General features: G+C 43.1%; 1 protein-coding gene across 1 annotated transcript; it reads left to right on the top strand.

Moving 5' to 3' along the window:
• Nucleotides 1-3,990: 3,990 nt before the first annotated feature.
• Nucleotides 3,991-23,859, top strand: LOC133003609 (Na(+)/H(+) exchange regulatory cofactor NHE-RF3-like). The gene is made up of 10 exons (XM_061073396.1): nt 3,991-4,001; nt 5,780-5,841; nt 5,919-6,130; nt 10,406-10,477; nt 10,952-11,084; nt 12,276-12,412; nt 12,504-12,711; nt 20,995-21,191; nt 21,264-21,297; nt 23,840-23,859. The coding sequence occupies exons 1-10, from the start codon at nt 3,991-3,993 to the stop codon at nt 23,857-23,859; spliced, it is 1,086 nt and encodes a 361-aa protein (XP_060929379.1).
• Nucleotides 23,860-25,412: the final 1,553 nt, after the last annotated feature.

The following is a 25,412-nucleotide window of genomic DNA, read 5'->3' as shown; positions in this document are numbered from 1 at the left end:
TGTAGGCGAAAGAGCATAACGCCTATCAATATCTGCAATTTTGTCAGCAAGCTCTTTAAGTTGTTTGGAACGCTCCTTATTCCTATGTGCCACATAAGAGATAACTTGGCCCCTAATATAGGCTTTCATAGACTCCCATAAAATTCCCCTTGAAACATCCTGAGTATCATTAATTTCCAAAAAGAAGTCAATCTGACTGTTGAGAAATGTTCTGAAATGTGTACATAAAAGTAGCTGGGGGTCAAGCCGCCAAGTTCGTTGAGGCGCTTCATTGGCTGGAAAAACTAGATCCATCTGTACTGGGCTGTGGTCTGATAGCACTATACTGTGATATTTACTGCTGGAAATTAAGGGGAGTAGCTGGTTATCGACAATGAAATAATCAATCCTGGAATATCTATGATGAACGGAGGAAAAGAAGGAGAATTGCTTCGTAGTTGGATTTTTTGTCCGCCAGGGGTCTGATAAGCCATAAGAGTAGAGGAGGGAATTAATAACCACTGCGGCTGATGAGAGTATTATTTGCCCTTACACTTGACCTGTCTAGCTGGGTATGAAGGACGCAGTTGAAGTCTCCACCTAAAATTAACTTGTAGGAATTAAGGTCCGGAAGAGTTGAAAAAAAATTAAGAAAGAATTGTGCATTGTCCCAGTTTGGTCCATAAATGTTAGCCAATATTACTGGTGTATTAAATAGCTTGCCCACTACAATAATATATCTGCCATTAGCATCTGATATTACTTCAGAGTGTTCAAATGGGATCCCCTTTCTAATCAGGATGCTGTTCCCCTGGCTTTGTAATTAAAACGTGAATGATATATTTGTCCAATCCATTTACAACTTAGTCTTTTTTGGGAATTAATATTTAAATGTGTCTCCTGTAGCAATATTACATCAGGTTTTAGTGATTTCAGATGACTAAATATTTTGCTCCGTTTAACCATGTTATTCAGGCCTTTGACGTTCCAGCTAATGAACGAAATTGCTCCTTGTTGATTATTTGCATTATTCAGAATCATAGAGCAACAGTCTGTAGTGAACCGGTCCTGCATGTTGGCTATATCTGAGTACTTTAGTGCATGTTTGAGTCAAACCATAAACCACAAATGAAACCAAAAGAAAACGGACAAAAACAAACAAATAGACATATATAAACCCCTTACCATCCTGGACTCCCGGGCTGGTCTTCCTTAAACCTGAGACTGCCCTGAAAACTCTCCTCTCTCTTCTAAGCATATAACACGTCTACACTAACTTAAACTCTTGCATGAACTCTGCAAAGGCAGAACAAAAAATGTAAAAGGGCTTTCTTCTCGATACTATTCTTGCTGCGTGTGTGCTGGCACCATTTGTTCACAGGCTGATAAGGTTCTTAACACTTACAGTTGGAAGATTACCCCACCAGAAAAAAAAGAGAGTAAAATCAACTAGAATTAGTACTGCTTGTGGTGGGTGAATTGGGTGAAAGCGCTTCCTTCAGCAATTCGGCAACGGCACTCTCCGGTCGGATGTTTCCGAGTCCCTCTTCCACTCCAATCAGTCTGCAGTTATCTCGCCGCTGCCGGGACTCCAAATCATCGGTCTTATCTGTCAGCCGGGCGACTTGTGTAGACAGCGTATTAACTTTAGCTTCAAGTGCTATAACTCGGTTAGCCAGACCATTAGCTTCCTCCTCGAGATCACCAATGCGAGTTGAGAATGTGGCGTTTTCTTTCCGAATTTCTTCTGTCACCCTCGTAAACTCTGCGCGCACCTTCAGGATTTCTTTCTTTAAGTCACTTGCCAAGCTGTCTATTTCCTTGTGCAGTTTATCTGCAGCCGCTGTCACAGACGATTCGATCTTGGTGAGCACACTCCGCTCCGACTGCTTAATGGCCGCCATGATTGCCCCGAGACCCGGCCCTGAACTTGCTTCCGCGGTCGGATCAACATCAGGCGAGTCCGTGGCGTCCGGCCCTGACTTCGGCTTTTGACATTTAGGCATTCTGAGCAGCTTAGAAATAAATAAAAAACGACTAATTCGAGGGACCTGGCACTTTAGAGACACTTTCGCACCGGAAAGGACGAGAAGGAGAGGAGGAATATTAAGTAAATGTTCAATCTAAGCAGAGCTCACCAAGACACGTCTTCACATGTCGCTGCTCCGCCGTCCCTCCTCTGTGGGACCATGCTTTTGACACATTTTGCAGTGCATGCAACTCTGTTTGTTGTCGGACTTTAAAAAGCTAAAATATCTCCACACTACCGGAATCCTCTGCAATATCCTAGTCTATAGAGCCATGGGCTGTGTTTGGTGGGGTGTCTTCTTTGGTAAATGCTGTCACTCAAGTTTATTTTATCATTTTCTCTTTATATCTCGCAATTACTCCTGACATACTGGTGTGCAAGGCTGCAGTAGCCTATATATTAGCATGTCTGCTGCTGCAGGCTGCTACTCCTACACTCTGTGCTGTGTGCGTCAACCTGGCCTGATGGGGCTATAACTCTATTCCAGCCACATGATTGGTTCTGCGCAGCGCTATTTTCTTTATCATTGGCTGTTCGTGTTATCTGCCAAAACTGATTTTAAGATTATTTTAATAACTTTTTTAAATCAACATGGGCTGGCCCCCACATGCATTTCGCTGCTCTTGACTCCCTATAATCCTAGTCGTAACCTGATATTGGCCAGCCTGTCCCTGTTGGCTGTCCCAAGATCAGGGTTGGCTACTCAAGGTGACTTGGTTTTCTCTGTCAGGGCCCTGAGGCTCGGGAACTCCCTGCCTGATGAGATTAGGCTCGCCAACTCACTAACTATCTTTAAATCACTACTCAAAACTTCACAGTGCTTGCTCATTGTGGGACCTGTTGGGTTTTTCCATAAACTTAAGGTCTTGTCTTTATTATGTGACGATTTGGCTCTTAAATTGGACTGAACAGAATATCTTTTATTACAATCGAATCTTCATATCGCCATGTACTTTTGTGCGAAGCAATTTCTAACATCATTTAGATGAGTGCTATAGAAATAAAGTTATTATTATTATAAACTATTAACAGTCAGGGGATCCAGGCGGGTCAATGTTTAAATTCACTTGCTACAGAGACTTGAGCTCTGTGTGGAGTGTGTGAGATCGGGCGTTAATGTGAACCTCTAAACCACTTAGGGTCCACAGGTGAAGCTCCTGCAAGTGACTAGGAGGCTCCATGTGTCAGAGAAGATAGCTGCAGAAGCAGCCAGCACATAAAAGCACTACAGAACAAATCCTGAGGTGTTCCTCACCTATTTCAAATGATGTGTTAACATATAGATAGATAATTTACAAACCTCTCTGCATACCCTAATATAAAGTGTAATAGCTAATTTATGGGGCCCAGGAATGGAAAATCTGTACAATACAGATAAAGTGCGGCAGACAGACACACATCAGGTTTCTGGTCATTTGATTCTATACAACATAAGAAAATTTCCCTGAATCAGTTTCAATAACAGTGTTACAGAAGCATTTCACATTTCAACTGTAATTAAACAGTGTGCAAAGAGTAAACAAATGTTAACCTAGGGAACTGCATGCAAGATTTAACACAAGTAAAATAAACACAGACACAGCTTAACCTGCCACTTAGAGAGTGAGGGGTTCTTAACTTAATCTAAAATGCATTTAATGATTTTAATTGAATACTTTTTAAATTATTTAATAACCTTTTCTAAATTAGATATATCAATTATATGCCAGTTATTTAGGAGTTGTAAATAGTTAATAAGTGTAAGTACAATTTAATTCTACTTTTCTTTATGCATTTACATTACATTACATTTCATTTAGCTGACGCTTTTATTCAAAGCGTTTTACAATAAGCACATTCAACCATGAGGGTACAAACCCAGAACAACAAGAATCAAGAAAGTACAATTTTCTTCAAGTAAACCAATCTACAACGTTCGTTTCACCATTTAAGAGCCAGGACAGCAAACAGTCTTGATTTTGATGAGTGTTTAGCGCACAGTGATGGAGCAACTGTCAGGCCTGGACTGGAATGAGGACTCAGAAGCAGAGAATATCACGTACCAGCACACTATTGATTTCAGAACCTCAATGCAGAGTGACAAACAAGAAGGCTATGAAAATCTCACTAACTATATAATAATATAATACTTGGCAAGCAATAACTGGGGAAAAGAACTTCCTAATAAATACAAAACATACACTAGAAAAAGAAAAAGCTTTTAAACATAAACCACTCCCGAAGGAGGACAAACAAATGGCAAGAGCAAGAAATCAAAAGCGCTCCCGAAGGAGGAAAACCAAACTACTAATAAATGGGGCAAAAGAAAAGGCTCACCTAAACAGGAGGCTCAACAAACTAACTAAATCTCTCTTAACATAAATCGCTCCAAAAGGGAAGAAAAACAGTTTACAAACAACACAAAACAAAGCTAAACTGGAAAACTTTAACAAACAAAAAATCACTCTCAAGGAGGAAACAGAAAACAACTTACGTGGCGTAGCAAGAAACTCTTTGGCAAAAACGACAATCACTGTGGGTAAGGCTTAGGTGCACGAACAAGAACGAAACACTTCGGCACAAGACAAAGGGGAGACGCAGACTATAAGCACATGAGGGTGAAGGGAACAGGTGGAAACAATCAGAGACAATCAGACCGCTGACACATGAGGAAGGGCAAGTGACCTGAAACGAGAGGAGAGTTAGGATTTCAAAATAAAACAGGAAGTTACGAGACAAAAACCCCAAGACAAGACAAACCTCACCGCGGTGTGACAGCAACAAGCCGATTGGCAGATGCAGAGCGGAGTGAACGGGCTAGGGCAGGGGTGGGCAAACTTTTTGACTCGCAGGCCACAATGGGTTCCAAAATTTAACAGAGGGGCGGGGCCAGGAACAGATGGATGGAGTGTTTTTGTGAAGTAATATAAATGACATGGAAAAATCATTACATGAAAGGATTTGGCCTTTACCAAGTAGCAAAGCACTTATTTGCAAGGCTATAACAAAAACCCGCCTTCAGAAAACGGCTTGCTAGCCTTTGCTATTTTGAATGCCCCCCAAAAAATATGCCTTGGTGAAAAAAATGTTGCTGAGTCTGTAAATTAGTCGCCAACGTCTTAGCTGCAGCCACCCGTTCTTGCGTTGACTGCTTGCTAGTGTAGATAGCATGCTTCGTAGCAAAGTGACGGCTGATGTTGTACTCCATGAAAACTGCAACAGTTTCTCGGCATATCAGGCATACGGCCTTCGATTGGACATCAGTGAAAAAGTATTTTGTTGTCGACTCTGTGTTAAAAACTCGGCACTCATTGTCCACTTTTCGTTTCCTTGATCCTCTCATTTTACAGAAGGGCTCACAGGGCAGAGTGAAGGGAGATCATGTGACCTTTTGAGCCCTATACACCACACTCCCGGGTAAATTTAATTTAGCTGACGCTTTTATCCAAAGCGACTTACAATAAGTGCATTCAACCCCGAGGGTTCAAACCCAGAACAACAAGAATCATAAAAGTACGATCTCTTCAAAAATAAAGCAAAACTACAAAGTTCTATAAGTACGCGCCATTAAAGTGCTACGAAATTGTTAGTTTAAAAAAAAAAAAAATTACTTTAATTATTTTTTTATTATTTGGACAAGTTCGGCGGGCCGGATTAAAATATTCTGTTATACAACCTTTGAACCAGCGGTATGGTCCTTAAAAAGTTCTTTAAAGACATTTAGTATATTAGTTGTTGACCTATGACACACCGCTATACTGACTGTCCATTTCTCATTTCTCCTTCCCTCAGTTTTACCTTCAATCCAAAGGAAGGTATTGATAATCCAACTCTAGTGATCACTGATGATCCAGGTAACATTTGATACGTGCCTTTACATGGACAATAGTGTCTCTACCAGTGTTGATTATCTTTAATTAACCCTGTGCAGAATCCGGTCAAAATGTGGTGCCCAGACTGTGCCAGCTGAAGCGTCTAGAGGGACAGAGCTTTGGTTTCTACCTGCGGATGGACCAGAGCAACTGTGGATTTGAGATCAGAGATGTGGAGCCATGGAGTCCTGCAGAGCGTAGTGGCCTCAGAAACCGAGACAGAGTGCTGGACGTCAACGATGAATATGTGGGCAACATGGACTTGTACAGGGTCAGTGTCCAGTTAATAATCTGCTGTGTACGGTAAAGTAATGTAAGATAAGATAAGAAGTAATTTATTAGTCCCGCAATGGGGAAATTTGCAATGTAACAGCAGCAGAAGACATCACATAAGTAGCATGCAGTACTTGGGTGAAGGAATATAAAGAAATAGAAATATACAATATAGAATAAATTTCAATGTTATTAAACCGGTATATACAGTGTAAGGAAATATATTATGTACCAGAATATGTAGAATAAATGGATGGCACATAATGGTTTATATTACAGTTGAGAAGATTTAAAGTGACAGTCCATAGTGGTGGCGCACAGGCACGTGCACAGATAGACCCCTAGTGGTGCTCAGGCACCTGCCCTTTTGCCCTGGATGAGAAAAGTGCCCCTTCTGCTGGAGCCCAATTTTTTCTTCATTCATCAATATTTAAGAATACTCTGTCATCATTTCCCCCCCAATGTGTTTTGATATCTGACGGGGCATTAATTTGAGTTCTTGTGAGAATTTCACCCCGACATGCTCCGCGGCGCTCACAAGCCCCCGCCGGGCCCCTCCCCATTCCCTCCTCCTCCTCATGCAGCGCCAGGCCAAACGGCTGCAGTCTCTTCTCGTCTGACTGCAGAATCAGACATACAGGTAATGACGGTGTGTGTGTGCAATCCCCCGACGTTGTTTGGTGATAAATTAACCACAATATCACCGCTGCTGAAAACATTACGTAGCGACTGGTCCGACGTTTCCTTAGAAAATAAACTAACAAAAAACTCACGAAATCCGTGATTTCCAAGCCTTGTTCAGCTGTTTACTGACGTTTGTCATGTTTAATGAAGAGAGAGAGGGAGAGAGATACAGCCATGCAGACAGACAGACAGGCATGCTGGCAGACAGGCAGGCAGGCAGACAGGCAGATAATTTAAAGGCAGTCTTAAGTTGAGCTACATGACAGTCTGTTGAGGTATATTGTGGTATATTATTAGTGTAATGCTGCTTATACTTTACATTACATTATTACATTACATTTCATTTAGCTGACGCTTTTATCCAAAGCGACTTACAATAAGTGCATTCAACCCAGAGGGTACAAACCAAACAAGAATCAAGACAGTACAATTTCTTCGAAATAAAGCAAAACTACATAGTGCTATAAGTAAGTGCCATTTTAGTGCTACCAAAGTGTTAGTTTCAAAAGTGTTTTTTTTTAATTTTTTTTATTCAAGGTACAGTCGGAAGAGGTATGTTTTTCGTTTTCGGCGGAAGATGTGTAAACTTTCAGATGTACGGATGTCGAGTGGGAGCTCATTCCACCATTTAGGAGCTAGGACAGCAAACAGTCGTGATTTTGATGAGTGTTTAGCTCGCAGTGAAGGAGCAACGAGTCGTTTAGCTGAAGCAGAGCGGAGTGAACGTGCTGGTGTGTAGTGTTTGACCATGTCCTGGATGTAAACTGGACCTGATCTGTTTACAGCATGGTATGCGAGTACTAGTGTTTTGAACCGGATGCGGGCAGCCACTGGTAGCCAGTGTAGGGAGCGGAGGAGCGGACTCAGAAAACAGTAAACAAAAATGTGTGTGTACTGTGTTGTCAGCTTTATAGAGATTATGTAAGTCACTTTTCCACAATATTGATTTATCTCATTTACAAAATTTGCAGCATAATGCCAAGAAAAGAGAGACTCCAAAAGCAGAAGGACAGGGAACTGCAGCAAGCAGCTCAGGGTAGCAGTTGGATCAGGCCATCAACTAGTAAAACAAATAAGGGAGAATCAGTAAGTTTTTATATATTTATTATTACTATTTTTACTTTCATAAATAATTTTGGCGATGGGTGCCCTTTTTTTTTGGTTTGAGCACCTGCCCCCCAAAATGTCTGTGCACGTGCCTGGTGGCGCATTTAGTTTTACTTTTACCTGGAGCAGAGCAGGTTGTAAACTGCTGCAGGAAGGAACGAGCTGCGATACCTCTCCTTCAGACACTTAGGGTAGATCAGTCTGTTGCTGAAGGAGCTGCCCAGTGCTGTGATGGTGTCCTGCAGGGGGTGTAACTGGTTGTCCATGAGAGAAGACAGATTCGCCATCATCCTCCTCTGCCCCACCACCTCCACTGGGTCAAGCTGGTATCCCAGAACCGAGCTGGCTCTCCTAATAAGTCGGTCCAGTCTCATCCTGTCAGCAATTGAATTCTGCTACCCCAGCAATCTATTCTAAAGAATATGGCAGATGCCACTACAGAGTCATAAAAGGTCTTCGGGAGCGCCCCCTGCACTAGAAAAGACCTCAGTCTCCTGAGCAGATACAGTCTGCTCTGGCCCTTCTTAAATAGTGCACTGGCATGATTGGTCCAGTCCAGTTTATTAGGGGCAGGTGCCTGATCAAACCTAGTAAGATATGTTGTGCATTTCATGGTGCCCACAAGATAAGTTAAATAGACATCACAAAAACTAACCTTTCATTGGGCTTCACCATGGCAATTTCCCCAGCTCATTATTTATCACAGTGCTCAAGTCCTGGAGGGAACTGTTACTGTTACTAATCCCAGCAGTCATTCGGCAAAGCCGTCTCAACGACACACTTAAACGCTCATGCAATTTATGCAAAACTCACAAAGACGTAGGGAGAAAATGCTTATTCTGCACAGAGAGGCACTTGCTGGCAGTCAAGTTCATGATGAAAAAATTATTATATTGATTGATTTGCTACTGAATACATTTTAAGAGATTTAACACATAGGGGTAGATAAATAGAGAAGCAACCTCAAACAGTGCGTAGGATTCTTACTAAAAGTGTACGTTCGCACAAAAGCCGGATTTATAAAACTGTGTGCGCGAACACCTGAACGCAATGTTCGCTTTATAAATCACAGTCCACCTGAAAACGTTCGTACGTGGATCTGCCTCCAAATCCGCCCTCCACACGCCCCCTTTCAACCATAAATGGTCAATGCAAAGCACGGCATGAATATTAAATTATGCAGCTGACATCGGTTTCCACCGTGAGTCCTGACGGAGTCACGGCATCAAGCGATGAGAAGAGGAAGTGAAACTTTCTGACACTGACATTGAGGTGTTTGTTACTGAGGTGGAGGACGCGTTTATGGGACAGCAGTGATGTGACTAATAAAGAAAATACACTGATACTCTGCCGCTGCTGTGGATAATACAATGTGTGGGATCAGAAATCGCTGAACCCTCGCTTCCTCCTCGTCCTTCCTTTCGCATGCACACATCACGCAGAACCCCGCACCACTGTCACGGCAGTATTTATTTATGTGTTCAGGCCTGTTTTGTGTTGCGTACGCAATGGTTATAAATGAGACCACTGGGCATTTTGCTGTTTTTTTATCTCATTTAAAATCTCTTTTACTACACTTTGCAGATTAGAATACGGTTTGGTTGCCTCTGTTCTATTTAGATGAGCCAGGAAGCAAACATGCTTTCACATCTGTGTTTTGAAATGATCGAGTCAGGATCTGATCCAATTGGATGTAAATAAGTAGGGAAGAAATAAGCAGGGAAGATAACTCTGTCAGGAGTCTATGAGATGTGAGACTACAAAGATCATGTTGAGATAAAGAAAGAACAACAATGAGACTTCAAAGTGACAGAGGTCACAGAAGGGAAACTGAGCAACTAATGTCTACATTGAGTATAGCAGTGCCCACGCTCAGAGCAAAAACGCAACTACTGAAAAATGTCGGTATTATTCTGGCCTCTCCTTGTAGTGATCTCAGGGATCAACACTGGACATTTTATTTTCTATGGTCGTCGTCCACTAACCAGAAGGTCGGCGGTTCGATGTTAGTCTCCCCTATTCAGTGTTGAATTAGATGAACCCCAAACTACTCATGACAGCTTTGGCGGTAGTGTCTGCAAGATTTATGAAAGGAAAATTCCTGCACATAGATGTGTTTGGTGAATGGCAATGAGTGGTAATCAAGATAAGAAATGCTTATAATTATTACAGACCATTACCATTTTACTGAAGGTCAAAAGATTAAAGCACTCCCTCTTAAGAAACAGGCTTGATCCACTACTATTCACCTGTTTCTTTTACAGTTTCATGACATTTTATCAGATTAGACTCATCTAAAGGTTTTTGCAGGCATGTATTGGGTTTCCTTTATCTCAACCTGAGTTTAATCCTATGAATGAAAAAATAAATCTTGTATTCATTTGGCATTGACCTGATATTAAAGGAACAGGGATTTAGAGGCATTAGTGATAAAAAAGTGTATATTATCTGAACCATTCGTCTCTCTATGTTTAACTGCCAGTTGGTGAGGAAGATCCAGTCATGTGGCTTACACCTGTTTCTCCTAGTGTTGAGGAGAACAGAGTATGAACAGGTATGTATGAGGATGAAAAATACACTACAGTCAAACTAGGGCTGGGCGTTATGATTTCAAATCAATTTCACGATTATTTCAATCTTTTACCTCCATTACAGTTAATTAATTATTATTTGATAACCCCCCGGTGCATCACTCGGCTAGTTACTCTGTGTCAGTCAACAAGTGATTCTGTTCCTCTGTTCTTTTCGCATATTTATGTTGCTGAATAAATTCAGCATCACTTCTTCTGCAGCAATGAAGTTTGAACACATAATCTGTGGGAAGAACTGTGTGTGTGGTTTTTCTCTGTCACACTTCACTTACACTGATGATAGCATTTATTTGGTTATTAATAGATGATGTCTTATCATAAATCTGGATCATATTAGTCACTAACCCTGAAAAGGGCTCTTGTCGGTACCCTTTGATGTAGGAAGAGATGTCTAGATGATAGTAATGTGTGTTATTAATGATGCATCTCTTTTCCAGGCAGTTTCTATGAGTCTGGACCTGAAGATGCTGGCCAAGTTGTCAAAAGGGGACCACTGGTCCAGACCCAGACTGTGTCACATTAGGAGACAACCCGAGTGTGGCTTGGGAATGACCATCATCCCTGTCGAAGGTGCAGACACACTACTGTCATTGTTAGATACAGAATTGACTACTCATCCACAACAATGCATCCACAATCCACACCTAATCTGTGAGTTTGTATAAATTTACAATTAAATACCATCGGATGTGATGACCCACTGATCAGTAATGATTTAAATCCCTGCACAGATTTTTCTGCTTAAAGGGATAGTCCGCCATACAATTAAAATTCACCCATAATCCACTCACCACTATGCCGATGGAGGGGTGTTTGAGTCCACAAAACACTTTTGAAGTCTCAGGGGTTAAAAGTGTTGCAGCCAAATCCAATAAATTGTAAAAAAACAGCAGAAATTTTAATATAATGCCTCCGTACTGCTCGTCTGGTTTAGGCCAAGTGTCCAGAAGCACAGACATTGAAATTTGACTTGAAAATGCGCCACCGTGTTTTATGCCTAAATGTCATCTGATATCCTCCTCGGAGGCGCTTTCACATTCTCATGGACACACCAGAAAACTGCACACAGTCTCTCCCAAGGGCACACGTGGGGTGCGCGTTTGTATCGCAATGTTCTGTTGTTTTATTACGTCTGAAGAAGGGGTCACTTTGGCTGCAACACTGTGTGGACTCAAACACTTCATCCACCCCTCCATCTGCATAGTGGTGAGTAGATAATCAGTGACTTAAACATTTTGGGTGAACTATCCCTGTAATAGAAACACATACTGTGTTCTGCCTGAAGCTGAAATTATTATGTATGTCCACACTGTATCAAATAATAGTTTATCTGACTTGCATGTCTGTCTTTACAGCTATATCACAGGTTGCCTAGATTCCATCACCAAACAATAGTTCCAACTGTTGACATTTATCTGTGTTTATGGATTAAACAAAAAAGATACTGCATGTTAAACAGTGAGTTTACAAATGTTGATAAGTGAGTCTTTTTAACAGCAGTCAGTACCAAGCTTTATGCTAAGCCAGGGCGACTAGGTATTGACCAGCTCATACCCAACGCACTGCCCGAAGATATCCATCTTCTCATCTTGCTGTCAGAAAGAAGGCAGTAGTCATTCCCATTTACCAAAATGTTGAACTACAGCTCAGGTTTCTCGTTATCTCTGGTTAATCTTGCTTTGAAGAACAAGAATTGAATGCCACCCCGTACAGCTGCTGATGATGATGATAATAATGATGACAGTATGGGCATGTCACCAGGTTCGAAAGGCCAGTACACTGTGAGCACAGTGACTGATGGTCCAGCAGAGAAAGCTGGTGTCTGTACTGGAGACAGACTGATCTGGATCAACGGAGTCCTTGTGTCAACGCTTACATACTCCTCTCTCAGCAAAACTGTATGGGTCTAGTCTTTACAACCACATCTACCCTGTCTACTACGTCTAGCCTTAACAGGTATTTGACTCCTGCAGTGTTTTTGGTTCTCAGGTGAGGAAGAGTGGAGACTCAGTGACAGTGCTGGTCACTGACAGTGAGAGTGAAGCTTGCTATGTGAGGAGGAGGATGCCCATCCTGCCTGTAGTAGCAAAATGCAATTGCCTCCCCTACTCTGCCAAGACCATGCACCTAACTAAAGGACACAATGGATATGGCTTTCTTCTGAGACAAGAAAAGCTGGAAGGCACGCATTGTACAGGTAAGACTGACGGACACTGTTGAAAACATGACATACAAAGGCACACAATCACAAAAGCTAGGGCTGGGTGATATGAAAAAAACATCTTATCAGGAATTTGTTTTTCATATCAGTCGATATTGATATATATGACGATATAAATCAAATCACTATTTCTTTCATTTCTGCTTCAGATGGTAAAGAAGATTAGTGGTATAACCTATCTTTGTGGGTACATGCTTTCGATACAATTTGCAGTGCACGCTACTCTGCTTCTTGTCAGACTTTAAATAGCCAAAATATCTCCATGCTAACGAATTCTCTGATCCTAATCTTCAACAATGGCCTCATCTATTGAGCCTTGGGCTGTGTCCGTTGTGGTGTCTTCTTCAGTAACGTTGTTGCTCGAGTTTTTCTTAACATTTTCTCTTTTCATTTTTCTCTTATCTTGCACACATACTGGTATTCACGGCGGCAGTAGCCCAAACATTAGCCCGTGTGCTGCTGCTGGCTGCTAATCCTACACTGTGCTGTGTCTGTCAACCTAACCTGACGTGGTTCTAACTCTATTCCAACCACATGATGGGACCGGCGGCACGTTATTCACATTATGGTTGGCTAGAAGTGTTGGTGTCCATGGATGGAATGAGTTCTACCAACATTGTGTCGACCATGTCTTATATTTCTATAGAGGAAAAGTTATTTAGTGATAATTGTCTTTATCATTTTAATCGCCCAGCCCTAACGAGAGCCGCTATATAAGGACCATTTAAAAAAAATGTCAGTACAAAACCGGTTTTAGAGAATGAAAAAGTTATCATTCATTTGAAAGTTGATGCATTTCCTGCCAACTACATCACCTGGATAATTATTGTGCTGTAGAAATTTCATATATTTAGGAAATAGATTTTACCAAAGAATAAATAATCTCAACAATTTCAAAAGTAACAGACTCATTCACTGAGAGGACAATAACTGATTATTATTGAAAGCATTGGATTATAGGACACTGAAAAGATACTGCTCACCGCAAAACCAACAAATAACTTAAATGGACAGTTGATGTTATAAAGCAAAACATTTTTAAACTTCATTAAATTTCAAGAAAAGCTGCGAGTGTTTTTTCTTAGGAGTTCACAGTGTGAGAATAAGAACTATTGTGGGGACAATAATGACAATATATGCTGTAATTATAAAATAGTATAAGTATAAAAAAATGATCTTTTTTTTCAAACGGTGGTGCTAATAATTCCGTTACACTAATGTATATGTGAATGGCATAATTGAACTGTAAAGAGCTTAGAAATAAATATATATTTATATAGAGCTTTTTTTTGTCTTGATGACCACTCAAAGCAATTTACAATACAGTTTCGCCATCAACCAATTTACACACACATTCAATCAGTGGATCTATGTGCAGCAATTCATCTGTCATACATCACTCATGCACTCCCTGCACAACTGTGATACTTGGGGTACAGTATCTTAGCCAAGGACACATCGGCATGTGGAATTGGGGAGACAGGGAACAAATTGCTGACCTTCTTGTCCTGAGATACAGTCGTAGTCTTCCATTGTAATTGCACAGTATTTAAGACCTGTCGTGCCCAATTGAAACTTGGCTCATAACCAGAGCAATCAAGCCTTTGCAGTAGCTGCCCCAAACTTGGAACAGTTTACCACTAATCTCCATATTAGATCTGCCACCCTCTCTAGCACACTTAAAATCATTGTTAAAATTTTATTCTATTTAGTTTTCTCTTATTTATCTTTACTATTTGTATTTTAATGTATTGCGTTTTGCTGTTTTTTTGTTGCACCTCTTACTTTGTGAAGCACTTTGGTCAACTAAGTTGTTTTAAATGTGTTGTATAAATATGACATTAACATTGCGTGAAAGCAACCACATTGCATGTCATAATTTTAAATGCTGTAACATAGAACAAACCATGTAAAATAAAAACATTTTGAGACTTTTCTCTCATTAATAATCAGGTTAGTCTAACATGTGGTCCTTCCTACTTAAAGGATACATAGTATGAAAATTCGGCTTTTTTAGTGCATCTATACTTTCATTTGGGTATCTGGCATGTCTCCCAACCCAAAAAATCTGGAAAAAAACAACTCACGCGGCCTGTTGTAGTTTCTCTATGTCAGAAACGATACGCTTGAGTGCGTCCAATGGGATTATGACCGATAAGTACGTCATTGTCGAACCATGCCCATGTAGGGAGTCTCACTACATGGCACATCCCAGGCTCTATGTCATCGCATCAGCAGATCCGCCGCTGCCTCGGACACCCCCGGATCGCATCGTGTCACCGACGCTTCCCCTGTCGCTTTTGCGCCGCATGTTAACGCGCCGCTTACCTTCAGCCAACTACACCGTATGTCAAGTCCCGTCCTGTCCGATAGTCCTCCCTCGTGTGTGCTCTACCTTGTTGATTGTCTGCTCCTTCCCAATTGTTTGCACCTGTTCCTCATCACCTAGTGTATTTAGTCTGTGTGTTCCTGTGTCGCGTTGCCAGGCACTCAAAACAGGTCAATCTGAGGAGGACTGTTTTAGACAGGGTAAAAAGGGTGCTGTTTTAAATGTAAATTTAGGGCGGCTGTGGCTGAGGGGTAGAGTGGTCGTCCTCTAACCTGAAGGTCGGTAGTTCGATCCCCAGTCTGACCCATCTGCATGCCGAAGTGTCCTTGGGCAAGATGCTGAACCCTGAATGGCCCCTCATAGAATAACAAAGTGCTGCCAATAGATGCACTGTGATGGCCCAGCCTGTCAGCCGTGCCACACATGGCTGAGGACAGCCAGGCAGAGGCAATCCAGAGGCGTGGTGTTGGAGGGGCGGTACTACCCCAGGGGATCCTCCTGGAGAGCTCCTCCCCTCCCGGGTGTCTCTGATTGTCTCTCACAGGTGGACTGAATCAAGAGGCAATCAGGAGCCCTTTTAAAAACCAGAGGAAATGGGGACAGACTCTCTTGAGCCACTGAGGGAGTAGGAACCAGACGTTTTCACAAGGAGTCTCATGGTAAGAGGACAACGGCCAGCCTTTTGTCAGATGAAGAGGATTAACTGCTGTCTTTCTCTCTCGTCACCCCAGGAAGAGCCCGCTGGAGCCCCAGACCCCAACTGCCAGACCGGCAAAGCTATTTGAATTATCTTTATGCGCCCTCCTCCCTTTTCCCCCTCAGTTCTAAATAAACTCCTAATTTCTATTTACCATACACCCCTGCGTCTGACTGCTCTGTTTCCAGTTTGTATACCCACTGTTCTCCTCTTGCAAGGCCGGGCTCCCACATATGGTGGAGAATGCGGGCATTCTGAGTCTTCGCTATCAGTGGGTATACAGAGTTGGAATAGAGCACGTCTGATCGGAAGAGAAGGTCAAACATGGAAGAGATCCTGAGAGCCATCCTGGACTCACAAGCCACTCTGCAGACAGCTGTGGTAGAGCTGTGTAGAGCAACGGGGAAAGCGGAAGAGCGGAAACCAAGAGAGGTGCTGACTAAACTGACGCAAGATGATGACGTCGAGACCTATATTACGCTGTTTGAAAGGACTGCAACGAGAGAGAAATGGCCAAAAGCAGAATGGGCGAACATCCTTATGCCTTTCCTGACCGGCGAAGCTCAGAAAGCCTGTCGAGATCTTTCAGCTGCAGAGGCCGTGAGCTATGATAAGGTAAAGACTGCTATCCTAGCTCAATATGGACTTAGCCTCCCCGCCAAAGCTCAGCGAGTGCATGACTGGAGCTACGACCCTGCTCTCCCTGTCCGGGCACAGGTGATGGGGCTAGTCCGTCACACCAGGAGCTGGCTGGAAGAAGCAGAAGGACCGCCCATAGTGGACAGAGTGGTGATCGACTGGTGTACAAGAGGCTTGCCAAATGATGTCAAGAGGTATGTCGCCCAGCAGGGGCCTCCCAATGTGAACACATTAATAGCCTTATTAGAAAATCACCGAGTGATGGCTAATCTGATGCGGTCAGAAAACAAGCCGAACAATTATAAAGCCAAGACAGAGAGAGAGATGGTAGGCAAAGCTGTCAGTTCCCCACCAGCCCGAACGCCCCCTGGCTGGACCGGACCGGCTGCAAGACAAACCCAGTGGCCTCCTCCAATCCCACAATGTTTTTCCTGTGGCAGAGAGGGACACCTAGCCAAAGAGTGTCCGGATCGGGATGAGCCGATGCCGACAGCCGGGTCTACCGATAACAAGGGTCTCTACTGCCACCACCTCACTACCTGTTGGGCCCATGAGGGAGCACCAGCCCCAAAGTTTCCGGTGAAGATTGCGGGGAGAGACACAGAGGCCCTCTTGGACTCCGGAAGTATGGTTTCTCTCGTTCGACCACAATTCGCCAGTGCCCCCTGGGGTGAAGAGATGGCCGTGTCCTGCATCCATGGGGATACCCGGAAGTATCCAACCTCCAAAATCCAAGTGATTACTCCTCGAGGACGATTCACTCTGCAGGTTGGGGTAGTCGAGCAACTGCCGGTGCCTGTGCTTTTCGGCCGGGACAGCCCCCTCTTCTCCCGCTACTGGCCCGCAGAGGCAATGGACCCAAAACGGCAACCCAGAAGACGACCGGAGAAGAAGAGACAGTCTTCCGTCGCTTGTCCCGCCTGGGCAGCAGTATCCCCCGATGGCAGCCCAGCAGAGACTACTAATGACGACAGGGAGGAAGCCGTCCACACCCAGACCACAGCAACAGACCCCGAAAAGGCAGCTGAGATGGAGCCCCTGGAAGACATACAATCAGACGAGGTGTTCTCTCAATTTCCAGAAGTTGAAATGGAGGGAGGACTCAGACCAGGACAATTCGGCTCGGCCCAGCTGCAGGATCCCAACCTGACCCAAGCCTGGAGAGACGTCCAAGTAATAGAGGGTCAAAAGCAGGCTGGGGTGAGTCAAGTGTCGTTTCCACATTTCATGGTCAAGAATAAGCTGTTACACCGAGTAACTAAGAAGAACTGTGATATCTGTGAACAGTTGCTTATCCCCAAAGACTATGCTTCAAAAGTGTTGTACCTAGCCCACTCCCACGTACTAGGGGCACATTTAGGGAGGGAGAAGACGTATGAACGTGTTCTCAGCCGTTTCTACTGGCCGGGAGTCAAAAGGGCCGTAGAGGAGTACTGCCGACATTGTGCTGAGTGTCAAATCAACTCCCCAAAGATAGCGTACCGAAGTCCTCTAATACCCCTTCCCATTATTGAAACACCCTTTAGCAGGATTGGCATGGACATAGTGGGGCCCTTACCGAAGTCTAGCCGTGGCCACCGCTACATCCTAGTTATACTGGATTACGCAACCCGTTACCCGGAGGCAATTCCTCTGCGGTCTGCGACTGGGAAGGTGGTTGCCAGGGAGATGTTTCTGCTTTTCAGTAGAGTGGGCCTGCCGGATGGAATCCTGACAGACCAAGGGTCCTGCTTTATGTCCAAAGTGATGAAATGCCTGTGCCGAAGTCTAAAGGTGAGACAAATAAGGACCTCCGTCTATCACCCTCAGACAGATGGACTTGTAGAGAGGTTCAACAAAACCCTAAAACACATGCTGCGCAAGGTAATCGACGTTGATGGTAAGAACTGGGACCAACTGCTGCCATATATCCTGTTCTCTATACGGGAAGTACCCCAGGGTTCCACTGGATTTTCACCGTTTGAGCTTCTGTACGGTCGGAGACCCCGGGGCTTGCTGGATCTGGCCAAGGAAGCCTGGGAGCAGCAGCCGTCCACCCAGCGCAGTATCGTGGAGCACGTGGAACAAATGCACCACCGAATGACCCAAGTCTGGCCATTAGTCCGGGAGCACATGCAGCAAGCGCAACAGGCAAATGTATACAACCGGGGAGCCCAGGTGAGAGAGTTCAAACCAGGAGAGAAGGTAATGGTTTTACTTCCAACAAATGATTGCAAGTTTTTAGCCAAATGGCACGGGCCTTATGAAATACTGGAACGGGTGGGGCCTGTGAATTATCGTGTACGGCAGACAGGCCGTAGGAAAGCCAAACAACTTTACCATGTAAATTTGCTGAAGCCATGGCATGAGCCTCTCCCTGTCCCCTCTAATGTCCTGCTAGCTAACCTGCCTCCCCAGGTCCTCCCGCCAGTGAACATGAGTGACCAGCTGTCATCCAGTCAAGGACAAGATCTCCGAGAACTGCTCGATAGAAACCGAGATGTCTTCTCCGAGGCCCCGGGTCGAACAACAGCCATCGCCCATGACATCAGAACAGAGCCGGGAAAAATAGTAAGGCTACGACCATACCGAATCCCAGACGCCAGACGGAAGGCCATCAGAAAGGAGGTGAGGAAAATGCTTGACCTTGGGGTGGTGGAGGAGTCACACAGTGCCTGGTCCAGTCCGATAGTCCTTGTTGGGAAGCCGGATGGCAGCATTAGGTTCTGCAATGACTATAGAAAGTTAAATGAGATTTCTCTGTTTGACACCTACCCTATGCCCCGGGTAGATGAGCTGGTCGAGAGGTTAGGACCTGCCCGGTTCATCTCCACGCTAGATTTAACCAAAGGATATTGGCAGGTTCCACTCACCCCACAAGCAAGGGAGAAGACAGCTTTCTCAACGCCAGACGGCGCCTTCCACTATCGAGTCCTCCCGTTTGGTCTTCATGGAGCCCCGGCAACGTTCCAGAGGCTCATGGATAAAGTGCTCCGGCCACACCAGGCCTACGCTGCGGCGTATCTGGACGACATTGTTATCCACAGCACGTCATGGGAGAACCATCTGCAGCATCTAGCAGCTGTTCTCCAGGCCTTACGAGAGGCGGGACTGACAGCCAACCCTGGAAAGTGCTCCCTCGCCCTGGAGGAGGCGAATTACCTTGGGTACACTGTCGGACGAGGAAATGTGAAACCCCAGGTAAAGAAGGTGGATGCCATAGCAACCTGGCCCCAACCCCAGACAAAACGTCAGGTGAGAACTTTTCTAGGGTTATTGGGGTATTACAGACAATTCATTCCTAACTTTGCCTCTTTAGCGGCCCCCTTACATGAGCTGACAAACAAAAGTGCATCCAACCGGGTGAAGTGGACGGAACAGACACAGCTGGCCTTCCATACCTTGAAGAAAGCCCTCTGCAGCGAAACCATGCTACACACCCCCGACTTCGGCAAGAGGTTTGTACTTCAAACAGACGCGTCAGAGGTAGGCCTTGGGGCAGTCCTGTCCCAAGTACATGATGGAAGTGAATACCCCATAACCTTTGTAAGCCGCAAACTGCTTCCCCATGAGAAGAATTATGCAACAATAGAAAAGGAATGTCTAGCTGTTAAATGGGCCATAGAAAAACTAAGATATCACCTACTGGGTCGAGAGTTTACATTAGTCACTGACCACGCCCCACTGAAGTGGATGGCATTCAACAAAGATAGGAATGCCAGAATAACCCGTTGGTTTCTACAGCTACAGGACTTTAAGTTTACAGTGGAACACAGAGCCGGAAAGCTGCATGGAAACGCTGATGCCATGTCGAGAAGGGACGACTGCCTGTGGTCGGCCGCTCCCCACCGTGGATCGGAGCTGAGGGGGGGGGGTATGTGATGGCCCAGCCTGTCAGCCGTGCCACACATGGCTGAGGACAGCCAGGCAGAGGCAATCCAGAGGCGTGGTGTTGGAGGGGCGGTACTACCCCAGGGGATCCTCCTGGAGAGCTCCTCCCCTCCCGGGTGTCTCTGATTGTCTCTCACAGGTGGACTGAATCAAGAGGCAATCAGGAGCCCTTTTAAAAACCAGAGGAAATGGGGACAGACTCTCTTGAGCCACTGAGGGAGTAGGAACCAGACGTTTTCACAAGGAGTCTCAGGGTAAGAGGACAACGGCCTGCCTTTTGTCAGATGAAGAGGATTAACTGCTGTCTTTCTCTCTCGTCACCCCAGGAAGAGCCCGCTGGAGCCCCAGACCCCAACTGCCAGACCGGCAAAGCTATTTGAATTATCTTTATGCGCCCTCCTCCCTTTTCCCCCTCAGTTCTAAATAAACTCCTAATTTCTATTTACCATACACCCCTGCGTCTGACTGCTCTGTTTCCAGTTTGTATACCCACTGTTCTCCTCTTGCAAGGCCGGGCTCCCACATAACTGTATGAATGTGTGTTTGAATGGGTGAATGTAAAGCTCTACTGTAAAGCGCTTTGAGTGGTCATCACAAAAACCAAATGATCCCTGTGGTGTTTTGACCAAAATATGTAACAGACATTTCATCAAGATCCCAAGGAACCATATCAACTTGTGGTAAATTGGCATAATATGTCTCCTTTAAATCTGCTTTGACCCAGTTCATGTGTTGAGGGAGGTGGATTTGGGAAGTCCAGCTGAGGTGGCAGGGATGGAGGATGGAAACCTGCTGCTAGCTGTAAATGGGGAACCTGTTGAATCTATGGAGCATGATGACATTGTCCAAAAGATTAGAAAGAGTGGTGATGAAGTAATCCTCACATCATTATCCAAACAAGGAAGAGACTTTTACAGTGAGGTAAGTACATATGATAGACTCATACACATGCTGTCTTCGAACTTTTCTTTAACGACCTTCTGTCTCTTGCAGGTAGGCATTTCTCCACTTCTGTTCCATGAAGTATGTAGGCCTACACTCCAGGATGACAGGCAGCTGACTGTCTCCCTCTGCGCTAAGAACCAGAGGGAAACTCTTCTGACAAATGGACAACTGACAAATTCCACAGTGCTAGCTCAGGCCAGAGGGGACAGAGGCTCTGTGCCGGATCACTCAGGACCTGTGACTACAAAGGTATATTCCTGCTGTTCATTACCTCATCACAGATTGATATTTAAACAGGTACATATAACTGATTCGCACCTCAAACTCAGGGAACACACAAAGCCATCAGATTTATAAAGCTGGTAATATAGATTTTGTCCTTCTCAATTATACAATGGCAAAGATAATTGTCTGTTTTGTAAACTGTAATCCAGCAGCATCAGAACATCAATCATTACGCTCTCTCTTACCTTCTGTTTAAGGTGCTCAGTCTATCAGAACATGGGGTAATGTTGGTGTCAGCTGTTGTCTGTCTCCGTGTGTCTACTACATCAAATTACGCTTCTTTTGACCTTTCACCTGACAATTTTGTGTCATATAATGGGTTTAGAGAATAATTCAGACATTGCACATTTCGCATCAGGAACACCCTGTTATCAGTTTGCGTTGCAAATTCTTTTCAAAATAGAAGAACCCAGTGCAGGGTTACTCCTGATTTACACCGGAGGCGGAAGCAACGCCGAAGTGCCGCGCTAATCCCTAGCCCGCCGGCGCTTGGTTGTTTACACCGGACGCTGAAGCGATGCTGAAAAGCCAGGCAGCACTAATAATATCACTCGTTGACCCAGTAGTATAAAAGCATAAAGTCACTTGTTGCTCCAACATTAACTGCAACAGCGTCCCAACATTTGTCCTTTTTGGTGTTGTCTTTATACAACATGTGCAGAGGATCATACAGCTAACTGTACTTCTCCACTTCAATTATTAATTTAATGTCAACCATCTTCAATAAGCGCAGCGCGGTGCTTCCGCCTCCGGTCGGACCCGCACAAAGGTTTAACATGGGAGTAGATGGGAGACAGCTGTTATTTAAGGCTTGGCGCTGCGCTTACGCGTCGCTTCAGCGTCCGGTGTAAACCCGGCGTTAGGCTTATGATGTATGTTAACCGTTTCCAGACAATAGTGGAGCTCTTTGATACAGAAGAATGAATGAGAGATACCAGATTGTTGCTATATAGACAATACCTGTTTGTAGAAGATATTCATATTGGTTTAGTCTTTCAATGGGATGTGTTCACAGCAAGGTAAATATAGAATATCAACAGCTTCATCCCTTAACTATAGCCTACATTTCCGTATACAACAAACCTGCCTGTTATGCTCTTTGTTTGCAAACAGGTTTCAATCACAAAATGTTACTTAATTACTAAATTGTAAAAACAGACTTTCACTTTGCCAATCTTCAAGTCCTGCTGCCCAAAATCATCAGACTAAAATATAACACTGGAAACTGAAACAAAATATTTATCAATCAATCAATTAATCAAACTAGATGTCAACCACACCATCAGAGCAAAATAATGTGGTGAAAAAGGTCCTCGGCTGAAGAGTTTGAGTCCCATCCACATTTAAGGCTTCCTCTGTGTACATATTAGTAATCCTTTATAAATAATTTATTATATATTAATACATATTTTTTATGGAATCAATACTGGGATATCACACCTAGTATGTGTATGTAAGATGCAAATGTATTTTTGTGTTAATCTATCTGATAATTGTAGAAATCTATGTCTGAATGTGCCTTTTCAGAACCATTAATCTTATAACCTTCACACTGTGCTTGTGTATTGTTAATGGCCTGAGGAAGTGCACATTTGTATTTGGTGCAATAGGTTCAATATTAGTCAACTTTAAATAACCAGACAAATGGCTGCTTGCGGTCAGTGGAGCGTGACTTAATAGGCAGGCCGCACACTGAGTTAAACATCTGCAGCAGTTGGCAACTGGTACTATGCACTTGCATGCTATTTATGAAAAATACAACATAATTTCAGTAAATCTTTCAAACTAATATATGAACCACATACAACTCTAATAAGGCAAATTCAGTTCAAATGTATGAAAAACATTGACTATAAAATCTATCCAATCTGGTTAGTCATGGATACACAAAAGCTTAATTGCAGATAAATCAGGTAGGATGTATGCAAAGTTTTCTAATTTAGTCAAGCGTCACCAAACTACGAACAGGTCAACAGCTTTTTGTGCAACAACATCTTAAGGGTTCTGTGGACTGAGTTCTTTACTTGCTGCGGCTTTATTATTTCAGGCCTTTTTAGAAGTTTCATAAGGAAAGTTGCAACCAGCTAAGGTCAAGCATACAGGCCTAGTTAGAAGTATGAAAAACAAGTATGCAAATATCCACATTTGTGTAGGTAAAAATTGTGTTTTAACATGTGCATGTAGCTTAATTAATCAATTTAAATCAACAACATAGGTACACCATAGCAGGTAAGGTGTATCCTGATTTCCAAAATGTAATGTCCTGACACACCACAACAACTGTGACAACAAAATGACGGTTTTATGGTTATTGTGATTATTTGTTTTGTGTTTTTCAGCTATCAAAGCGAACAAGTGATGCTTTTCTGTAGGAGGAATAAGCAGAACAAAAATCACATAAGCCACCACTTGACAGAGGAAGATAAGGAGAGCTAAAGTTTAAGGACATTTCTTTTACATCAGACTTAGACGAGACACTCGGAGGAGATGTTGCTGTTTGCCACAAATCACCATTGCGTAATCAGGCGTGTTAAGGCACATCAAGGTTAAGAATTACTGAGATTTTTTCAGTCAATTATAACAACCATTGCTTTGTTGCGCGAAAATCCTTGTAATTAACTGTATGCTAAAAGCTGTGCAATATCTTTTGAAATATTCAGCTCCATATATAGAAGTCTAACATATAGAAACATTGTTTGTAATGGCCTCTGTTATCTGATCAGCTGTAACATGCACCTGTGTCTGGTTATATCAATGCATTAAATCATTTAATGATTAGTAGGTGATAAGATATTTTTGATTGAGGTTTTCATGAATTGTAGAAGTATTGTGTGAAGTTATCTTTAGTTTTTCCATTATGACAGAAAAATATGGACGACAAAGTTTGGCATTCTATAAATGTCATGTATTTAATGTTTTCATCAAGAGTCTTTTGGGCCTCACACTTTCCAAAAAGAAAACTGTCCATTGGATACGCAGTCGTTAGCTTTGCACTGCCTTAACCCAGAGCTAAATAGATACATTTATGTACTTTATATGCTGAAACATTTATTCAAATTTCAATGCACATGATTAAAACATAAAATATACCAACATGGTATAAGGAAAGTATATGAATACAAATAGTTGTTGAGTTGTTGTTAGTCTCTTACACAAACTTTGTCAGTTGTTACTCTACAACATTCCAAAATGAGCAAGTACTTAATTCCAAAACAAAATGAAAAACTCTAACATTTATTATCCCTTTCATACTTGTAATAAGGAAAATATAGTAAACATTTGATAATATTAAATTACAACACAAGAAAATGAATTACATTCGTTGTTTGTGAAGGCAGGTGATATAATGAAACACAGTGGAAATAATCCCTTACAATTGAACACAGCAATATAAAGTTTCCCGAAAACACAAAAAATGTATGAGCCCATTAGGAATTAGTGAAAGGGTTCTGCCATATTCACATTCTAATAGAGAAAGCAGGCTCCCTTTAGCTCAGCAGGATGTTAAGAAACAGTGCTGGAGAGGTTCTGTCACTATACATATTGTGTTTTTGTAATGAAGTGGCTGGTTGAACGCGAAGGCTCAGATTTCAGCAATCATTTTAGACATTAGCTGCATTCAAAGTTGCAGCTGAGGTAAAAATTCAACTAAACGGCTCAGGAAACCACACACCATATACACATAACACACATAGGAGATGGGTTCGGAATTAGGTTTTTTGCAACACTGTAGGCGTCAGCTATTATGTCCACTAATATCAGACTCAGACAATGAACATGTTACAAATTAAATAACTTGTGTTTACAGTGCTGTTTTGTATTTGACTGGCAGTGTGCCTGTTTTGTGTCTACATTTCTTTTTCTAAATGCTGATATGTTCCACGAAATTTCTATCTTGTTTTCTAGACCTTT

The sequence above is a fragment of the Limanda limanda genome, chromosome 6 (genome assembly GCF_963576545.1).
Source record: "Limanda limanda chromosome 6, fLimLim1.1, whole genome shotgun sequence".
NCBI lineage: Eukaryota > Metazoa > Chordata > Actinopteri > Pleuronectiformes > Pleuronectidae > Limanda > Limanda limanda.
The sequence above is the reverse complement of the archived record's forward strand: the minus strand, read 5'-3'. Positions and strand labels throughout refer to the sequence as shown.

Coding starts and splice junctions, on each gene's coding strand:
- LOC133003609 (XM_061073396.1), top strand. Junction 5,842..5,918: donor AGTGATCACTGATGATCCAG/GTAACATTTGAT, acceptor AACCCTGTGCAG/AATCCGGTCAAAATGTGGTG. Junction 12,712..20,994: donor GGAAGGCACGCATTGTACAG/GTAAGACTGACG, acceptor GCTTTGACCCAG/TTCATGTGTTGAGGGAGGTG.